The sequence below is a fragment of the Podarcis filfolensis genome (genome assembly GCF_964270895.1).
Source record: "Podarcis filfolensis genome assembly, chromosome: 7".
NCBI classification, from domain to species: Eukaryota; Metazoa; Chordata; class Lepidosauria; order Squamata; family Lacertidae; genus Podarcis; species Podarcis filfolensis.
In genome coordinates this window covers 66,422,078-66,439,233 of record NC_139603.1, presented here as the reverse complement: position 1 = coordinate 66,439,233, position 17,156 = coordinate 66,422,078, and the positions used below count along the sequence as shown (strand labels likewise).

Genomic DNA, 17,156 nt, shown 5'->3' with positions numbered 1-17,156 from the left:
ACCAGGATTGGAGAATACAAATAAAATCATTCACTCGGATTACAAGCTAATATCTATCAGTTGTGAAGTATTTCCCCTCCTCTGATCCTAAGCTTCTGAAGAAGTTTTCTCACATAATTAGCCAAGCATTCTTACCAGGAACCCTCATTTCTAAGTAACCTCGAACTCTGCTGATCAGGTTAGAGGGGGGTGTTTCTCCCAAAAGCCCTGCTCCTGCTTCATGGGAATAAATGTCCAAAAGTAGCACCTCGTTCAGCATGACTTGGCGTAGCTTTGGAGAAAACTCTGTCACAAGTTCAAGGCAAGCGGCAAAAAGCTGTTTTGCATGGACAAAATCCTGTAATAATAATAATTTTAAAAAAACAGTGTGAGGAGTTTGCCTATTTATCTTCTAGTTGCATGTAGAGTGGGGTTTTTTGGGGGGGACGATGACAGTAGCTACATTCATGTACAGTGGTACCTCGGGTTAAGTACTTAATTCATTCCGGAGGTCCGTTCTTAACCTGAAACTGTTCTTAACCTGAAGCACCACTTTAGCTAATGGGGCCTCCTGCCGCCGCCGTGCCGCCGGAGCCCAATTTCTGTTCTTATCCTGAAGCAAACTTCTTAACCTGAAGCACTATTTCTGGGTTAGCGGAGTGTGTCACCTGAAGCTTATATAACCTGAAGCGTATGTAACCCGAGGTACCACTGTACTACAACAAAAAGTCCAGAGTCCTGTAATAAAACATGTAGCCTACAGAAGCACATAATGCAATACGCTTGCTAAAGTGGGGGTTTGTTTTGGTGGAGGCAAAGGGAAGAATTAAATTCCACACTCATGATTTTGGTTGCTGCTAAGAAGGCTGGGATAAAAATCAATGGTGTCCATGCCCCCATACCATATGAAGATCACTGTGCTGCATCATGACTGTCTATCACATGACTATCTCCATCCTGTCTTAAAGGGCTAGTAGGCTTTTGAAATTATTACTTTGAACCACAGAAACTGAAATCAACCCATAGAAAATAAGGAAAGTCAAAGTAGTAGGTTTTTAAATATCTAAATATTGCATGGAGCACAATGTTTTCATGCTCATAATTGCCTTGCTCTGCGCAGCAATGCAGGCTATGGAGCCAGCTACGCCTCTTTCTCAGTTGTGAGAACAGATCTGCCCAGAAAAGGCAGAACAATTCCAGAGCACCTATTGCTGATATACAGTGGGAAACCCATCCACAAACCTATCCCACCCCACTTGAAAGGCCAGTAGTCTTCAGGCAAAAGGAACATGGAGCAAATTAGGCGCACAGCCTAAAATTACAACAGTCAGCCACACTTCCCTCTCATAACGCTGGTGGCTTTATGTGCAACTCAAATATGCCATTTGGGCCCTAAGACCAAGACACTGGAAATCGCAGTGAAGGGAACAACCACGACGAATAGGAAAGTGGCACCATCTTTTTTAAAAAAACCCACATGCTTAATCTCCAACAACATAATACTCAGTCCTAGTAATAGTTATTAGTAGCATTCCATAATGGTAATTGGCAAGATTCTTATTAGCAAGACAATGATTACCTCACCTTGACTGTACTGCAGTGTAGCCCCTTTGCCATAAGGATGTAGACCAAATCCCTGGTCAAATTATCTTTGATCCCTAGGATTACATTGCCGTAAACATTTGGCACTTCCCACTAAGAAAAAGCAACAACACAGAAATCAATAACTGTAATATAGCTCACATTTAAACAATTTTCCGTATTTTTCCATGTCTTAGACGAGGTTTTTTGACTCAAGAATCAACTCAAAAAATGGGGTTGTCCTATACACAGATAATGCAGCCTGCCAGCTGGTTGGTGGGTGCGCAATTCCCTCCTCCATGCTGCTGTGGGAAGCGTGTGCTCTAAGGAGCTTACTCTGCCTGCAGTGGTGTGGGGGGAGCGGCTGCCCACTTTGCCAACCCCTAGCAACAGCCCCCAAAACAGTCCCCAAAAATAGGGGCCATCTTATACATGGGGGTGTCTTATAAACGGAAAAATACGGTAGTCAAAAAATTAAAAGTACCTTGTTAGAAACTGTCCAGAACTGGCGTTCTGATGTCATGCCATGCAATTCAATTAAAATTTGGCGGATCCTCCAGGGATCAGCTGATAATATAAGCTGATGTTCAAGCTGACCAATATTCACACTTGCTGAGGCTGGAAGAGAAAGTATCACGGAGGTCAATGAGCAATTTATTATACTGAGTTTTCCTTGAACCAAGCTATAACTAACTGGAGGCAACAGACAAAAGACTGACATTTTTAAGAAAAGATGGATCAACTAAAGATGCTTTTATTTTACACCAAAATGAAATCACTTTAATTAATGCTATCCACCATATAAATGTTTGAATGTACAGTGCTAATGTCATTGCCATACGTAGACACAGACATACACAGGAACCTTCGGGGGGCATCAAGACTCTTTGTAGTCATAGCCCTCGGGACACATTAATTTTGGATTCCCTAAAAACGTTACACTTCTGTACCTACCACCCACACATCCACACTGTGTTTGGTCATCCTTTTCAAGACAGGGAAAATGAAAATTCTGCATTGGGTTACAACAATAAACGAATAGACTCTTGGGCTCGATAAATAGTCTCAAAGAGAATCTCAGTCTCAGAAATACGGCATGACAGCAATATCCCACTGTTTCACATAATGCCCAAGATGATGCCTCTTTCCTGCTCTAAGCTCTCCAACTCAACTCCCAAGTAAATTTGGGTCATCTTAGCTGCAGCTCAGAAAGCCATGTAAGTCCAATTCTGTGCCTCCCTGAATTAAGCTGGGAAGGCAAGCAGAAAGATCTCTTTCCTGCTCCCAGGAGCACCTTGAGAGATTGTATGTGTGGTTCTACCACTCTCATTTCTGCCCTGAAGGGCCAGTAGCCCTTAAAGCAAAAGACAATAGCACCATCTTCACAACCTAGCACCGGCTAGTCCCATTATCTTAACTCGTTCAAGCCAGAGCGCAGCAAGCAACAGTACTCTACTGGCTACAGGTGTGCAGTTTAGATTTTTCACTCAGATGCTTGCCAGGGAGATAACTATCGCAGATTGAGTAGTGAACTGCAGGCCTGTAGATATCCCATATTGAGCTGGAACCCCTAGCACCTGGTAGTCAGAAATGCATGGCTTCTGAATATGCAGGTTGCAATGTTAGCCATCTATGATGGCTAACAGGAATTTACAATAACTGCCAAAACACATACTATAGCAACTTGTTGCATAAGCCGATTACTTCTTTGCTCAGGGCTTAACTTACTGCAGGACTGTCATTTGTCTTCAGAAAAAAGCTATTTATGAATATTTTAAGTGGGAGGGTGGGAAAATAACCTGGAATATCATAAAATGAAGTTATAGGCTTAGTGCCTAAGTTGACTCGAGGCGACCTTTTCCTCATTTGATCAATAAGCAGCTTTCGTTCATCATCTTTCAGCAATGCTATGAAGAGCTCATGGGAGGAAATCATGAAGACAAGTTGGAGGTCTTCCAAACCCAAACAGAGATTTCTGTAAAAAAAACAATCAAAGGTCTCATTAAGCAAAGATTAGCAGAAAGAGAAATTGCAGCACTTTGTGTAGTTTGTAGTGGCATGACATTTGGAAAATTCATTCAAGTATGTTTTTAAACAAGGGGCTATTCACTAATCACTGCACTTACAGTGAATCATGCCAGGTGTCCAACTGACCACATGAGAAGGATAGCTGTTGAGACACTGGTATCTTGTGTAGCAACGGCTAAGGAAATCAGCAGGTTTTAATTACAACTGCCTTTTGAATCACCTACCTAGAGTGAATCATGGCAATGAACAAAAAGCATTCTACGTAAGAGTTATTTAGCTTAGGTTTGACCACGAATTACACCAGCAGTTATCACCCCACCTTTTAGAAGTGGCACATGTGGGAATTTGTTGAAGCTGAGAAAACGTCCGAGGGCTATTTAGCTTACAGACAAACACTATTATGTTGTTTCTTCCTTGGTACCAATGATATCTTAGGACCTGATATACTTAGCACTTAACTACTTCCCTGAATGAAAGATACTAATCAACTTTTTAAGGAGGACTGCAAGTAATCTAATATTGCATACTTACTTCAGAAAATAAGCCATTTTCCTTTTTGAGGATTCTGAAGCACTTTCTACTTGTATTGATTTTGAACATACCTGCAAAGTCGAAATACTGAATTGAGCTTCAGTGAAAAATTAAGTAAGCTTGCTTAAAACAAAAACAAAAGCACACATATTTTATTTTTTTTCATATTGCATATACTCCTTCAGAAAATAGACATTTTCATAAGGTCCCTCAAGAGTATGCAAAAGAGGAGTAATAAAGATATCATGTTAGCCACTGAGGAAAAAACATTTTAATAACAACTGTATAAAATGTTATAAGATCCCAGATGGATTTGGTGGTTCATGAGAACAGCACCTCGACACAAATGCAGCCCTGCATGCTACTGAATGTCTGAATCAACCCCATGAAAGAGCAGATATTTACCTGAAGTAGTTGTCAAGGTAGACTTAAAGCTAGCCAGCAGATAACCTTTTCACATTTATAACATTAGTAAAGACATTCATTTGGGTGAGGACAATCTGAAAACATACTGTGTATTGTGGCTTCCACATGCTGGTTGTGTACCTTTGGAAGCAGTTAAGTGTATACACTCAATTGTCTGATAACTCTAACCAATAATTAAATGGTAAGGAGATGTATCTAGTCAACCAATCTTCTACCCAATACCATAACTGAACAGGCTAATGATTTCATAGCCACAAAACTAAGTAACACATATTTTAAAAGTAAGTAGTACCCATTAGTTCAGATACAACATTGAAAAGCAGCTTAGAAAACAGTTTAAGCAGATATGCCTAAAACTAAGGACAATGCCATACCTCTAGGAGAAAGTCTATTTTTTCTTTGGTGGGTCTAAGAAACAGCTGGTTAAAGTGGACACCGACTGGTCGGCCTTGCATTACATCACAAACACTGTTGCACACACACACCTTGAAACATATTTCTTCCAAGACATCATTCCTAGAAAAATACGGAAAGTTCACACGCTGTTAGAAGAAAAGCACATAAAAGCACACAAGGGACAGTTCTTACACTCCAGAATGCAGCTTGACTGCCAAGAAGGGGCTACTGCAGAAGCAAGTTTGAAAAAGGTATTGATGATGGACAGTAAGATATGGGGCAAACAATTCATCCTTCGCATTCCAGCCATTCTCTTGTTTGTTTGCTTGTTTGTTTGGTTTATTTCATAAAATTTATGCACTTGAATGGTAAAAAATCTCAAAGCCCATTTATCATCAGGATAGAAGACAGAGATTATGAATGTGGCATCAGGACTGTGGATAGATACACACCAGGGGTCAGCAACCTTTTCCAGCCGTGGGCTGGTCCACCGTCCCTCAGACCGTGTAGTGGGCCGGAGTATATTTTGGGAGGGGGGGCAGGAAATGAACAAATTCCTATGCCCCACAAATAACCCAGAGATGTTCCTCAATGAGGCAACATAAAATACAGCTTCTTAACTCTTTTTTGGAAGAAATAAAGACAGAAAGCTTATGCTTCAAACCTAGTGGGGGGGGGGGGGATTCGTCAAATGCATTTTGAATGCTTACAAGTTAGCCCTGCACTGAACCAATGAAACATTTTAATTCTTTTCACGCTAAGGGAATAGTGGGGATCAGACACCTAGGATTATTCAATTCCTGCTTGAAATGCTGTTCTAATAATGAAAAGCAAGTAATTCAACATTTTAAAAATAATGTGAACTACAAGCAAATCAGGCCAAATTACCTCGGAGTTTTAAGTTGTCAACCATGGGCTGAAAGTACCAGTTGGCTTGGAACTGGACGGAGCCAACCGCTCGGAAATCTATACCTTCTGCCTGGCCTTAACTGTTAAGCAACATGTGCATCGGAATGATTCATTCAAGTTATTTCTCACCCTTGTTGAGCTTTCTGGGAGAGTTCCCTGAGAACTGATTGCCTGAACTGAACAGGTAAACTGGGTGTTCGGTTATCTTCAAGGAAAATCTTCACTAGTTCCTGAAGTACATGCAGAGAGAAGATGAATCAGTTTGACAATATATGGCAAGACGGAATAGTTTCAAAGTTAGCTGGAACCGGTTTACTGGATACTGCAACAACAACTCAACTTATACCGATATTAACTTAACTTATACAGATGTGAAATGTTATTTTTCATTGTTTTGAACTTAAAAACATGTCAATATATAAAGTGTGCTGTGAAAATCAGAATATGAAAAGGTTTTAAAAGTATAATGAACTTTTTTTGTTATTTATGTAACCAATTGATTACAATACAAAATTAAAAGAGAGGCAGCTTTGGTTCTATCCGGTTTTGATTCTCAAGAGAATAACAATTCTTATATACAGCATTCTACTTAATAATATTCTGCTTACTACTAATAATATACTTGAGGAATTGGGACGCGGGTGTCATTCTGGTCTAAACCACTGAGCTTCTTGGGCTTGCTGACTGGAAGGTTGGCAGTTCGAATCCCCGTGACGGGGTGAACTCCCGTTGCTCTGTCCCAGCTTCTGCCAACCTAACAGTTCGAAAGCATGCCAGTGCAAGTAGATAAATAGGTACTGCTGCGGTGGGAAGGTAAACAGCGTTTCCATGCGTTCTGGCTTCTGTCACGGTGTTCAGTTGCACCAGATGTGGTTTAGTCATGCTGGCCACATGACCTGGAAAGCTGCCTATGGACAAACACCGGCTCCCTCAACCTGAAAAGCAAGATGAGCGCCGTACCCCGTAGTTGCCTTTGACTGGACTTAACCACCTAGGGGTCATTTATTGTTTACCTTTTTACCTTACTTGAGGAATAAACAAGCAGACTAATATAAGGATCACATGATGTGCAATTCAAGCTTTACCTGATAATTGCCAGATCTTAAACAGCTATGGATTTGACTGTAAGGAGTTGATGGCTGTGAAGTATTGTCAGAAGGTGCAAGAACTCCACAAGCTTGGCAGTAACCAGCTAACCTTTTTTCATCTATGATGCAATGAAGAGAAGAGCCAATCTGTAAGAAATATCCAATTTGTATCAGTTACTTTAAAATAATTCATTATTTAAGACAAATGTCTTCAAAGGCTATATATGATGAAATCATTTCCTAAATGTATATACATTATGCATTGCATGTTTGAATGGGGTCATTACATGTTGCAATGGAAAACTCAGTTTTCTTGTACTTAAGACAAAGGATCAGAAAACCCAAATAGGTAAACCCAAATAGCTCACAGGATATATCTAGTTAAAGTGAGCACTAGATCGCATTGCATGAATGTGAAATATTTGGTTACACATGCACAAACTGAAATGAGCTATCTATTGTTGAATGACTTACCTTCGAAATCAGTTCCTTGGTTCTAAAAAATTTCTCTCTGGCATTTCCATAAAGAGCAGAATCTGTGGAACCTTGCTGAAAATAGATGGCACCTAAATCATAGCAGACCTGAAACACAAACAAGCAGCATTTCTTTCAAAATTATACTTTTTATTTCTTACACTGTGGGAACATAAATCTATGTTGAAAGTGCAGGATATAAATTATCCAAACAAACAAAACTATGGTAGATATATAAAATCTCTGTGTCCGCCACAATCTTTGAGAAAAGCTTGAAGGAAAAGGTTGACTATGCTCAGAGTGTTGAAGACTCTGTGGTACGTATTTGCTTAAATATGTGTTTTCCTTCTATTTCCAACAATTGGAAAATATCCAAATTGAATTTAGTAATAATTGGGAAAGGAACAGAGGCCTAGAGATAATTATGAGACTCCAAATTTGAAGCTTACTTTTTGTAAACCACTTTGAAGTTTAATACACATTCAAGTGATATTTCATATTTAATTATTTCATAAAATGTATATAAGCTTAGAAGCGACAAGTAAATCAAGGAAGCTTGAATATAGAATCATAGTGGTGCTTTGAGGCACCATGAATTGCATCATAAGCACCACCACCACATTTCAGCAGCTATGCTTTCAGGCAAAATGTCTGACATACCTGACACTGCAGTTCCTCAGCACTGATGTTGAATCCCGCTGTGGAACTCTCTGTTTCTCCATTAACCGCACCAGGTTCCATGGCTAGCAAATCTAGAGTCCGTATTGTGTGAATATAAAGATCTTTATTTAATTTGAGTGCTCCTTCTAAGACCAGAATGGAATCAGCAGCCTGTTCTTTTAGCTGTAACGACCCAAAGAAATGTATGTATCCAGTTATTATTGCCACTTATTATTCAATGTGTTCATTATATTTAGAATATTTAGCAGAAAGTTCTCCTTTACTCCATAAGCAGCATAGGATCTTACTAACTTAGTTAACCCCAAACAATAACCCTTTAATTTGCTTCCGGTTCAGATTAGCTTGCACACTTCAGAAGTAACATCACAGTCCTAAACATGCTCACTCAGAAGCATGTCCTACTGAATTCAATCACAATCTTCAACCAGGCTGATTAAACTTATACACCAACTTTAAATGTGCCTGTGAGAAGGGAAGATTATTGTTGCTTTTGTTTCAATTATTTACTTGTGTTTTTATTTTGTATTTTATTCTGTGAACTGCCCTGGCATCTTGTGATGAAGGGTGGCAAATAATTTTAATAAATAAATATAAATATGAATGAATGAGTGAATAAGACCAGTAACTTGTGAAAAGAGCCTGGCCCTTTCTTCCTGTGCTTTTGTGGCCTAGTTCCTTCCACAACAATACACATACGTGAGAAAATTTCCTTCGGGGTGGGGAGCTGCATCTGACCAGCAGACCAGGTCATGTCCCACCCCCTTCCAGGTAGAGTTTGACGGGTCCGTCAAGTGACCTCACAAATGACACCAGGTGATCTTTTAGCCCAAAGTCATCTCCAGAAGCCCCCTTTAAAGCACTATTTCACACAGCGCTTTGCGTAGGGTTTTACAGACACTGCCAATCAGCTAACCCCCGAGACAGGTTTTTATCTATCCCATACCTGACATCGTATATGACACAAGGTGTAGGAGCAGGTGGGAATGACTTAGCCAAAATGACCTGGCAGGTCAAATTAGGCCCATGGGTCAGAGGTTCTCCACCCTGACCTCCTTGAACAAACTCTTTCTTATAACATGGACCCGGAATTAGACCACAAATAGGAGGGCACCAACAGGGTCACAGGAAAGTTATAAGAAAGATGGCGACTGCGATACAGCAGCGGTGAGAAAACCTCCTTAAAATCTTAAATTGTTACCTACATAAGCTAATTTAATTAATTGAATGGAAGACGGTAGCTGCAGGATAATCCGGGGGGTGGGGTTTTACATTCAGCCTATATGCAGACTTACAGTTGTCTGAAGGGTAAAGGTAAAGGGACCCCCGACAGTTAAGTCCAGTCGCAAACGACTCTGGGGTTACGGCGCTCATCTCACTTTACAGGCCGAGGGAGCTGTTTTTCCAGGTCATGTGGCCAGCATGACTAAGCCCACTTCTGGTAAAACCAGAGCAGCACACGGAAACGCCGTTTGCCTTCCCACCAGAGCGGGACCTATTAATCTACTTGCACTTTTTGGGGTGCTTTCGAACTGCTAGGTTGGCAGGAGCTGGGACCAAGCAACAGGAGCTCACCCTGTCACAGGGATTCGAATCGCCAACCTTTTGATCGGCAAGCCCAAGGCTTGATTGTTTAGACCACAGCACCACCCACATCCCAGCTGTCTGAAGTGTAGGCCTCCCTGAAAGGAAATTATTCAGTATTCTTGGAAGATAAAGCCGGCAGTAGTCAAAACATGCCCCAGCCGTCCAAGCAGCTTCAACTATTAATGCTGATAAGAGGTTGTGGGAGGTTCAACTCACTCAAAAACAACAATAGTGTTTCTAGAGTAAACCTATGCTTAATTAAGCCGGCTGCTCTGTAATTTTCAATCGCCCCCTGACCAGTCTGGCACACTAACTGGTGGGAAGGATAATCAGGGGGCCAAACAAACTTTTTAGAGAAATTGGGGACTACTCATCTCCCCTCCACAGCTCAACAGTCTAAGATCAGGATTTCCGCCCCCCCTCAGCATGTCTTGCTATGTCTGCACAAGTCCCCTTTCACAATCGCTTTGCAGTGCTAGCTGAAGTACATGGAGCTTTGGCACAGAAATGGAAGCAAGAGGAGCTACCTACGCTAGATGAATGGAGAATGAAGATGATGGACTATGCAGAACTTGATAGATTGACGGGAAGGATCCGAAATCGACGAGATCAGAGATTTACAGAAGACTGGGAAAAGTTTATAGAATATACGCATAAACTAAGTGATAATCAAATAACGCTTGTAAGCTTTAATGAAGCTCTGTGAGAAGAAATGTTAGAATGTGAGCAAAAAGAATAACTAATTTATAAAAATAATGGAAATAAGATCTTAGAAATGTGTAAGAAATTAAGAAGGGAAGGAGTATCAGTCAAGTTGAGGGAAGTCAAAAAGAGAATGGAGATTAAAAAAAAGATGTATGAATTGTATAAATTTTGTATTGGAAAAATTGTGTGTGTGTGTGTGTGTGTGTGTGTGTATATATATATATATATATATATATATATATATATATATATATATATATATATATAATGAAGTGCATGGAGATTCATATGAAGATCCTATCAGCATTATCGGGGAGCCCAACAGCAATCATAATAAGGCAAATTCAGAACCCCAGAAGGCTGAGACGAACCCGAGTGCTACTCAGGAGAACCCAGCTGAGCTGATTCTAATGACAGCTAAAAAAATTGATTTGTCAAACGCCGAACTTACTACATTCCAAAATGGATATTTTGATCAGTAAGGTCAAGGGGACACTCGGTAGGGAGATCTACTCAAGTTGTCACAGGGTTTCAAAGGTACCTCCTCTAACGCCCCACGAGCTAAGGAGATAAATAATTAAAAAAAAAAGAGTCCCAAACCTTGAGAGAACTCAAGCCAGAAGTCTGGCAGTGGAATGTAAGAGCAGCAACATTTAGTGCTGCAAGCAAACCAAGTCAGCCTTACGATATGCACCTATAAAGGCAGATTCCTACCTTGGTCCACATTTCTATCAGCTAAAAGAGTCTCTGATCTGCCCCAAACAAGGAGTCCCAGTATCCTGACAATGTTACAACATACCAAGTCTATGCTGACTGATATGGGAGTTTTTCCAACACAAGCTTTTAAAAAAATTGACTGTATTGCCATTATTAGATAACCCTAAAGCAGCTGGCCATCACAACAACAGGACACCAATAAGGAGAATTCAAAATAGCCTAAGCAACCCCCCCTCAGAGGATCTGATCAAGTGCCTGGAATCAGAAGATTTAACCAAAAACGACTGCAACTGGGAGGAGAATTTGAAATGCTCTTTTAAAGGCCTCCCAATGGAAGAGCAGCAAGGGATTATCAGAAGGCTTGAACTTTTGAAATCCAGTCTTTTAAAGATTTCTGCAGAGTTCAAGATTCCTACAACATACCCAATCGATTTTCGATCCAAGAAGTCTTCATGAAAAGCCATTATCGTCAATACCACCCCACACAAGGAACTATTCATTAAAATACAAAACACAAACACAGTCCAGTCCCCTTCGGCAAGCAACATCTCTGATTCGGTGGGGAAAAAACGTTACAGTGAGGCAGGTATGGTCACAACATCAGCCTGGCTCTCAATGGAGGAGCTTGAGGATCAGGAATTGGGTTCACCACATAAGGCAGTAGCATCACTGCTTGTTGGAGTCCCTCATTTTGCTGCATTTTGCTGCACTGATTCACCCAGAAACTTGGGTGAAGGACTTAACGGCGGATGTAATAGCACATCTGCCTGCACAGAAGATGCAGCAACAGCGTATAGTACAGTGGATGCTCGGGTTGCAAACGTGATCGGTGCGGGATGCACGTTCGCAACCCGCAGCCTTCACAACCCGCAGTGGCGCATCTGTGCATGCACGGGTTGCGATTCGGCACTTCTGCGCATGTACAAAGCGTGATTTAGCGCTTCTGCGCATGCGAGGCCGCCGAAACCCAGAAGTAACCCATTCCGGTACTTCCGGGTTTCGGCGGTCCGTAACCCAAAAAAACAGAACCTGAAGCGTCTGTAACCCAAGGTATGACTGTATACAGGACACTTAATAGCGGTGTGGATCAGGGACTCAGGAACTGTAGATCCTTAGCACAGGAAATCTTAGAAACTAGTGTTCAAGAACCTGCTTTGCTGATATCGCCTGCACAGCGACGGCAGTCGCTCACTGCTATCTGCCATAATGATAATAACTTTATAGAACAACTTAATGGGGGGGGTAATTAATAACCATCTGTCAGAATGTGTACTGACACCAACATAATTACTTTAAACGTGAAGGGACTGGGAAATGTGGTAAAACAGGCCAGAATGGCAACATATTTATACAACATATTTATACACACACAGTATTCTTGCAAAGAACTCATAAAGCAGACAGTTATTTACACAGTCATGTGTTGGGCAAAAATTTATAACCAGTGTCTCCATTAAAGCAAGAGGAGTTGCTGTGTTAATACACACACATCTTAATTTTCACTCACATCTTAATGTATTCCTTCCTTTTAATGAGATTGGGGCAAATGACGTGTTACTCTATGCTTTTTAAGAGCATGAGAATGTTTGGAAGAAGAAGAGTTTGGATTTGACATCCCGCTTTATCACTACCCAAAGGAGCCTCAAAGCGGCTAACATTCTCCTTTCCCTTCCTCCCCCACAACAAACACTCTGTGAGGTGAGTGGGGCTGAGAGACTTTGGAATATATGCTATGGCAAATAAACTATTAAAAAGAAAAGAAAAGAAAAGAAAGTTACGAAGGGCCATATTTATCCAGGAAGGGTTTAAATTCAGTACACTGATCCAAAGTTCCACATTTTTTCCTCACAGTCACATCTAGCAAAGAAAAAGGCACTTACTACTTTCAGGATATTTTCTGTTACTTCCTTTTCTTGCTGAATCTGATTCATTCTAAATAAAAAAGGCAAAAGCAACAATGAGCGTACCATTCAAAGCAATATTAAATGGGATGTCCCTATATTTAGATTTCCAAAACAGCTTACATCTTTTGAATTTAAGAAAACAAAAGTTATTTTTTTGTTTACAGCATTTTAAATTTCCCCAACAACACTTCAGTAATAGAGAATTGATTCAGTTTTTAAAATTTTAGGCATTTTACAAAACTTTTCTGAATATAATTTGCTCTAATAGGACCAGAACCTATTCTCAGCTACAATGAATTAAGTGGCAGGGTTCTTTAAAAAAAAAAAAAAAAAAAGGTTTACCAGCACGCACGCACACACACCCTTTTTTAAAAAAAATACAGTAAAGTTTCAATAGACCATGTAACCAACAATAATATTTAACGGCTGAACAATATTTATTGTAATGATCTATGATGTTAAACCACTGCTATGCCTTGCCAAAATTAGAGTTAAGTTGATTGTTTGTAAGGGTCTGAAACAGATGCACAAACTTACACATTTAACTGAGGTGGACCAGGTTTCACTTGTTTGACAGGAAAACTGCTTTTGACTATGGTCCTAATAGCCCTATTAAAAGAAAGTTAAGTGATAAGCATAGAGTTCAGTCATGGAAGCAATCTGATTTTTAAATTGTTTCCCCCCATATTATGTTTTTACTGTAATTTTACTGGTGTTAGCCACCCTGAGCCCAGCTCTGCCTGGGGAGGGCGCGGTATAAATAAAAATTATTATTATTATTATTATTATCATCATCATCATCATCATGAGCTCTATCCATTATTAGAGCTTCAAGCAAAAGTTTGTGCTACATTAAAACAGCACTCAAAGTGTGATAGAGTCACAAGTTATCAAAAAGCACCAACAGCCTTTCTAAAAAATATCATGTATAGTATTGCACATGAAGTTGACAACTTTTTTCTTGCATGGCTCCTATGTATCAAAAAGCTATTTTACAAGGAAAAACATGAGAAACTTTATCCATGACTGCATATGCCCTACCCACAAAAAATGGCAAGAAACAGATCTAAGACTCTACAACACATTTAAAATGGGATTGTGGTCAAACTCTCCTCCGATTCAATAACTTAACAGTATATCCCTATAATTTTCCTTGATCTTTTATATAAGTTACAAAATAATGTTATAGTTAGGGATCTACATACACACTGAAAATAATGATTTATTACAACTGCTGGTTTCAATCTCAAAGAAAACTGAAAACCAATGTGCATACAACATTTTTGTCATAGGACTATCAAATTAGACCAGTTTAGTTTAAGCAATATAATCAAGATTAATTTAATCTTAACACTTGTCTTAACACTTAACACTTGAGTGACACTCAAGCAGTGAAGTTCTCACCATCTATTGTAGAGTATTATCGCCATTGCTGTGGTTGGAGGTAAACTGGCAAGGTCCACATCTACATGCTTAGTTCCTGGAGGAACCTTACTAATGCACAGCAGTTCATTCAGCAGCATGTTCAATACAGGAACCGATAAGCTGAATAAAAGACCAAGGATTGCTAAAGTTACAGAATGGTACTTCGTTACAAAACTTCCTTAAAGCAAAACAGTGGTACCTCGGGTTAAGAACTTAATTCGTTCTGGAGGTCCGTTCTTAACCTGATACTGTTCTTATCCTGCGGTGCCATTTTAGCTAATGGGACCTGCCGCTGCGCCGCCGCCACGCGATTTCTGTTCTCATCCTGAAGCAAAATTCTTAACCCGAGGTATTGTTTCTGGTTTAGCGGAGTATGTAACCTGAAGCGTCTGTAACTCGAGGTACCACTGTACAACTTAAGGTAGCATACATCAGGTTTCCAAGTGTTCTCCCATACAGGCGCTGACCAGACTTGTTTACTTTCAGCAGGCTTGCTGAATCATGATTAATAATTATTAATATAGCATTGTAGGTACTTTTTAAAGCATACATTTGTATTGGCATGTGCTCCTCTAAGACAACAAAAACAATAAACACCAGCGAGAACGTGCACAACATATGTACAAAAATTTTAAAAAAGGAATGCTGTCTAAATCCTGGGACCTTCCAGATGATGTTGGACTACAACTCCCATCAGCCCAAGACAGTATGGCTAATGGTGGGGGATAATAAGATGTTTCTGGACTACAATTCCCAAGAGCTGCAAGTTCCCCATTGATTATATGTTAACAACATTAACCAAGAAGTCCACTGATACCTTTTCTCCAGTACATCCAAATCCCACTTTAAATGTGCTGCAACTTTCAGAGCAAGCAATTTTAAAATGCGGTTTCTCTTGTTATCAGGTGGAGGCTGGACCTGATTCTGCTCATTCACCAAAGGTTTGGAAGCCTGCTCCAAAAACTGAACGATTAGCTGAACAGGTGAGGGATCTACTGGGCAGAAAAGACAGGTTTGGAAAAGTTTGATCTGAATGAAAATACTAGAGAAAAAGAGGTAACCAATACAAAGCAAACAGCATTCTTTCCAGAATGAACGTGCAGCGATGATTTTTTATTTAGAGAAAACAAACTTGTCTGATTATTTAATACTGAAGATTACAACCCTGCATTTATGGCCCTTTCACACATCACACAAACACAAACTCAGGTCTACCACCAAATGAACAGTGTAACCAATCGTGGCTATGTTTATGATATGTGCTTGCAAATGTTGGCCCTATATCTATTCAATACGATACCTTTTATACATTTTTGCTAAACACGAGCACACATTCATAATATGTGGCATTCCCTTAAGCTAAAATGCCATTGATTTCAATGGGATTTAAGCAGTTTAACTGTACAGCCACATTCAAATGACAAGTAACAAATTTAGCTCACAACGAAAGAATTCCTATACATAGAACTAAGGAGAATCCTAACCATTCCATCAGAAACAACACAGTCAAGCTCTCTTGTTCTCTGCAGATTTTTTGATATTACTAACCAGGCGAAACTTTTTTCAGATGTTTGTCCAGCAGAGACTCCTCTAGCAAAAACTCAAACCAGGATGTTTGGGGAGGTGTGCAAGGTCGACTTGAAGTGACGGCCTCCCGGTCAGCAGCTTCTGCACTCATCTTCCTCTCTGCAGTTTCTTTCCCTTTCTTCAAGCATTTGCTGGGCCAGCAGCTGCACCAGATTTAAAAGCAACATCATAACAGAACATGGCTGCTCCATACAATGCAATATATTCCTACGACTGCAGAGTATCTAATCCTCACTGAGCTCCACAACACAAACACAACAAATGGGGATCCGGGGTGAGCGGGGATGGATATCTTGTTTGTTTGTTTGTATGAAAGCAACACACTCCAGAACCATCAAAACAAATGCAAAATAAATAAAATGCAAAACAAACAAATAAACAAATAGCTATTTAATTATTGATTGATTGGTCTGCAGCCAAACATCCATAGATCTCAGGGGCGGTTCACAACATTAAACGCTTCTCATTAGGCTCCATTTCCATTTCACCTGCATCCTTACATGAAAACCAACAGAGAGTCCCTCATTAAAAAACATACATGAAGTGACTCTTTTTTTTTGTTTTTAAAAGGATTTCATTGAGGCCTTTGCTTTTGTGCACCGGAGCTGTCTTCCCCATGTGCACTAGAGCTGTTATTATCAGCTGACACGGATACACGTAGAAACGTTGCAAATGTTGCAAACAGTGAGCTTTGCATAGAAGCGTCACCTTTCAGGTGTGTGTTGGCTACCACCCTGTTGCATCTCACATACGCGGGGGGCCAACCATTCCTGCATCCAGACCCCGTTTTGGAGGGGCCACGGCAGCGGTGCAAAGCGACACACTGCGGGTCCTGCGGCACCACATACTACAGCGCCTCCTCCCTTGCATCCCTTTTATTTTGCAAGACCGCACCCCACCTATTTAAACATCCCATCCCTTCAGAGCACCCCCTCCGCCCCACACCACTGGAGCCCAGCGACGCGGCAGCCCCTTCGCCCTCCTCACCTTTGCCTCTGACCCAGGCAAACGCCGCCGCCTCCTCCTCTTACCTCCACCAACCAATATGGCCGCCGCCTGTGCCGCTTGCTCTTATCCTGCCCGCCCTGCCTCGGGGAAAGGGGAGGGACGGAAAGCCACCCGGCCGGGCTTTTGCTCCGCC

General features: G+C 40.7%; 1 protein-coding gene across 5 annotated transcripts in view; it reads right to left on the bottom strand.

Moving 5' to 3' along the window:
- INTS8 (integrator complex subunit 8) overlaps positions 1-17,156 on the bottom strand; it is a 27,216-nt gene extending 10,060 nt beyond the window's left edge. The window contains exons 1-16 of one of the 5 annotated variants that reach the window (XM_083622709.1): positions 17,003-17,156; positions 15,977-16,158; positions 15,246-15,420; positions 14,408-14,548; positions 13,541-13,612; positions 12,980-13,031; positions 8,073-8,255; positions 7,413-7,520; positions 6,936-7,085; positions 5,980-6,080; positions 4,920-5,061; positions 4,120-4,190; positions 3,360-3,535; positions 2,045-2,178; positions 1,564-1,674; positions 136-337 (exon numbers count right to left, since the gene is read on the bottom strand). In XM_083622709.1, coding sequence (XP_083478835.1) covers positions 136-337; positions 1,564-1,674; positions 2,045-2,178; positions 3,360-3,535; positions 4,120-4,190; positions 4,920-5,061; positions 5,980-6,080; positions 6,936-7,085; positions 7,413-7,520; positions 8,073-8,255; positions 12,980-13,031; positions 13,541-13,612; positions 14,408-14,548; positions 15,246-15,420; positions 15,977-16,106 — 1,948 coding nt within the window. In that variant the 5' untranslated portion in view covers positions 16,107-16,158; positions 17,003-17,156. Of the gene's footprint in view, positions 1-135; positions 338-1,563; positions 1,675-2,044; positions 2,179-3,359; positions 3,536-4,119; positions 4,191-4,919; positions 5,062-5,979; positions 6,081-6,935; positions 7,086-7,412; positions 7,521-8,072; positions 8,256-12,979; positions 13,032-13,540; positions 13,613-14,407; positions 14,549-15,245; positions 15,424-15,976; positions 16,159-16,723 lie in introns of all 5 variants that reach the window. The other 4 variants (XM_083622710.1, XM_083622708.1, XM_083622706.1 and 1 more) reach the window with 4 other exon arrangements.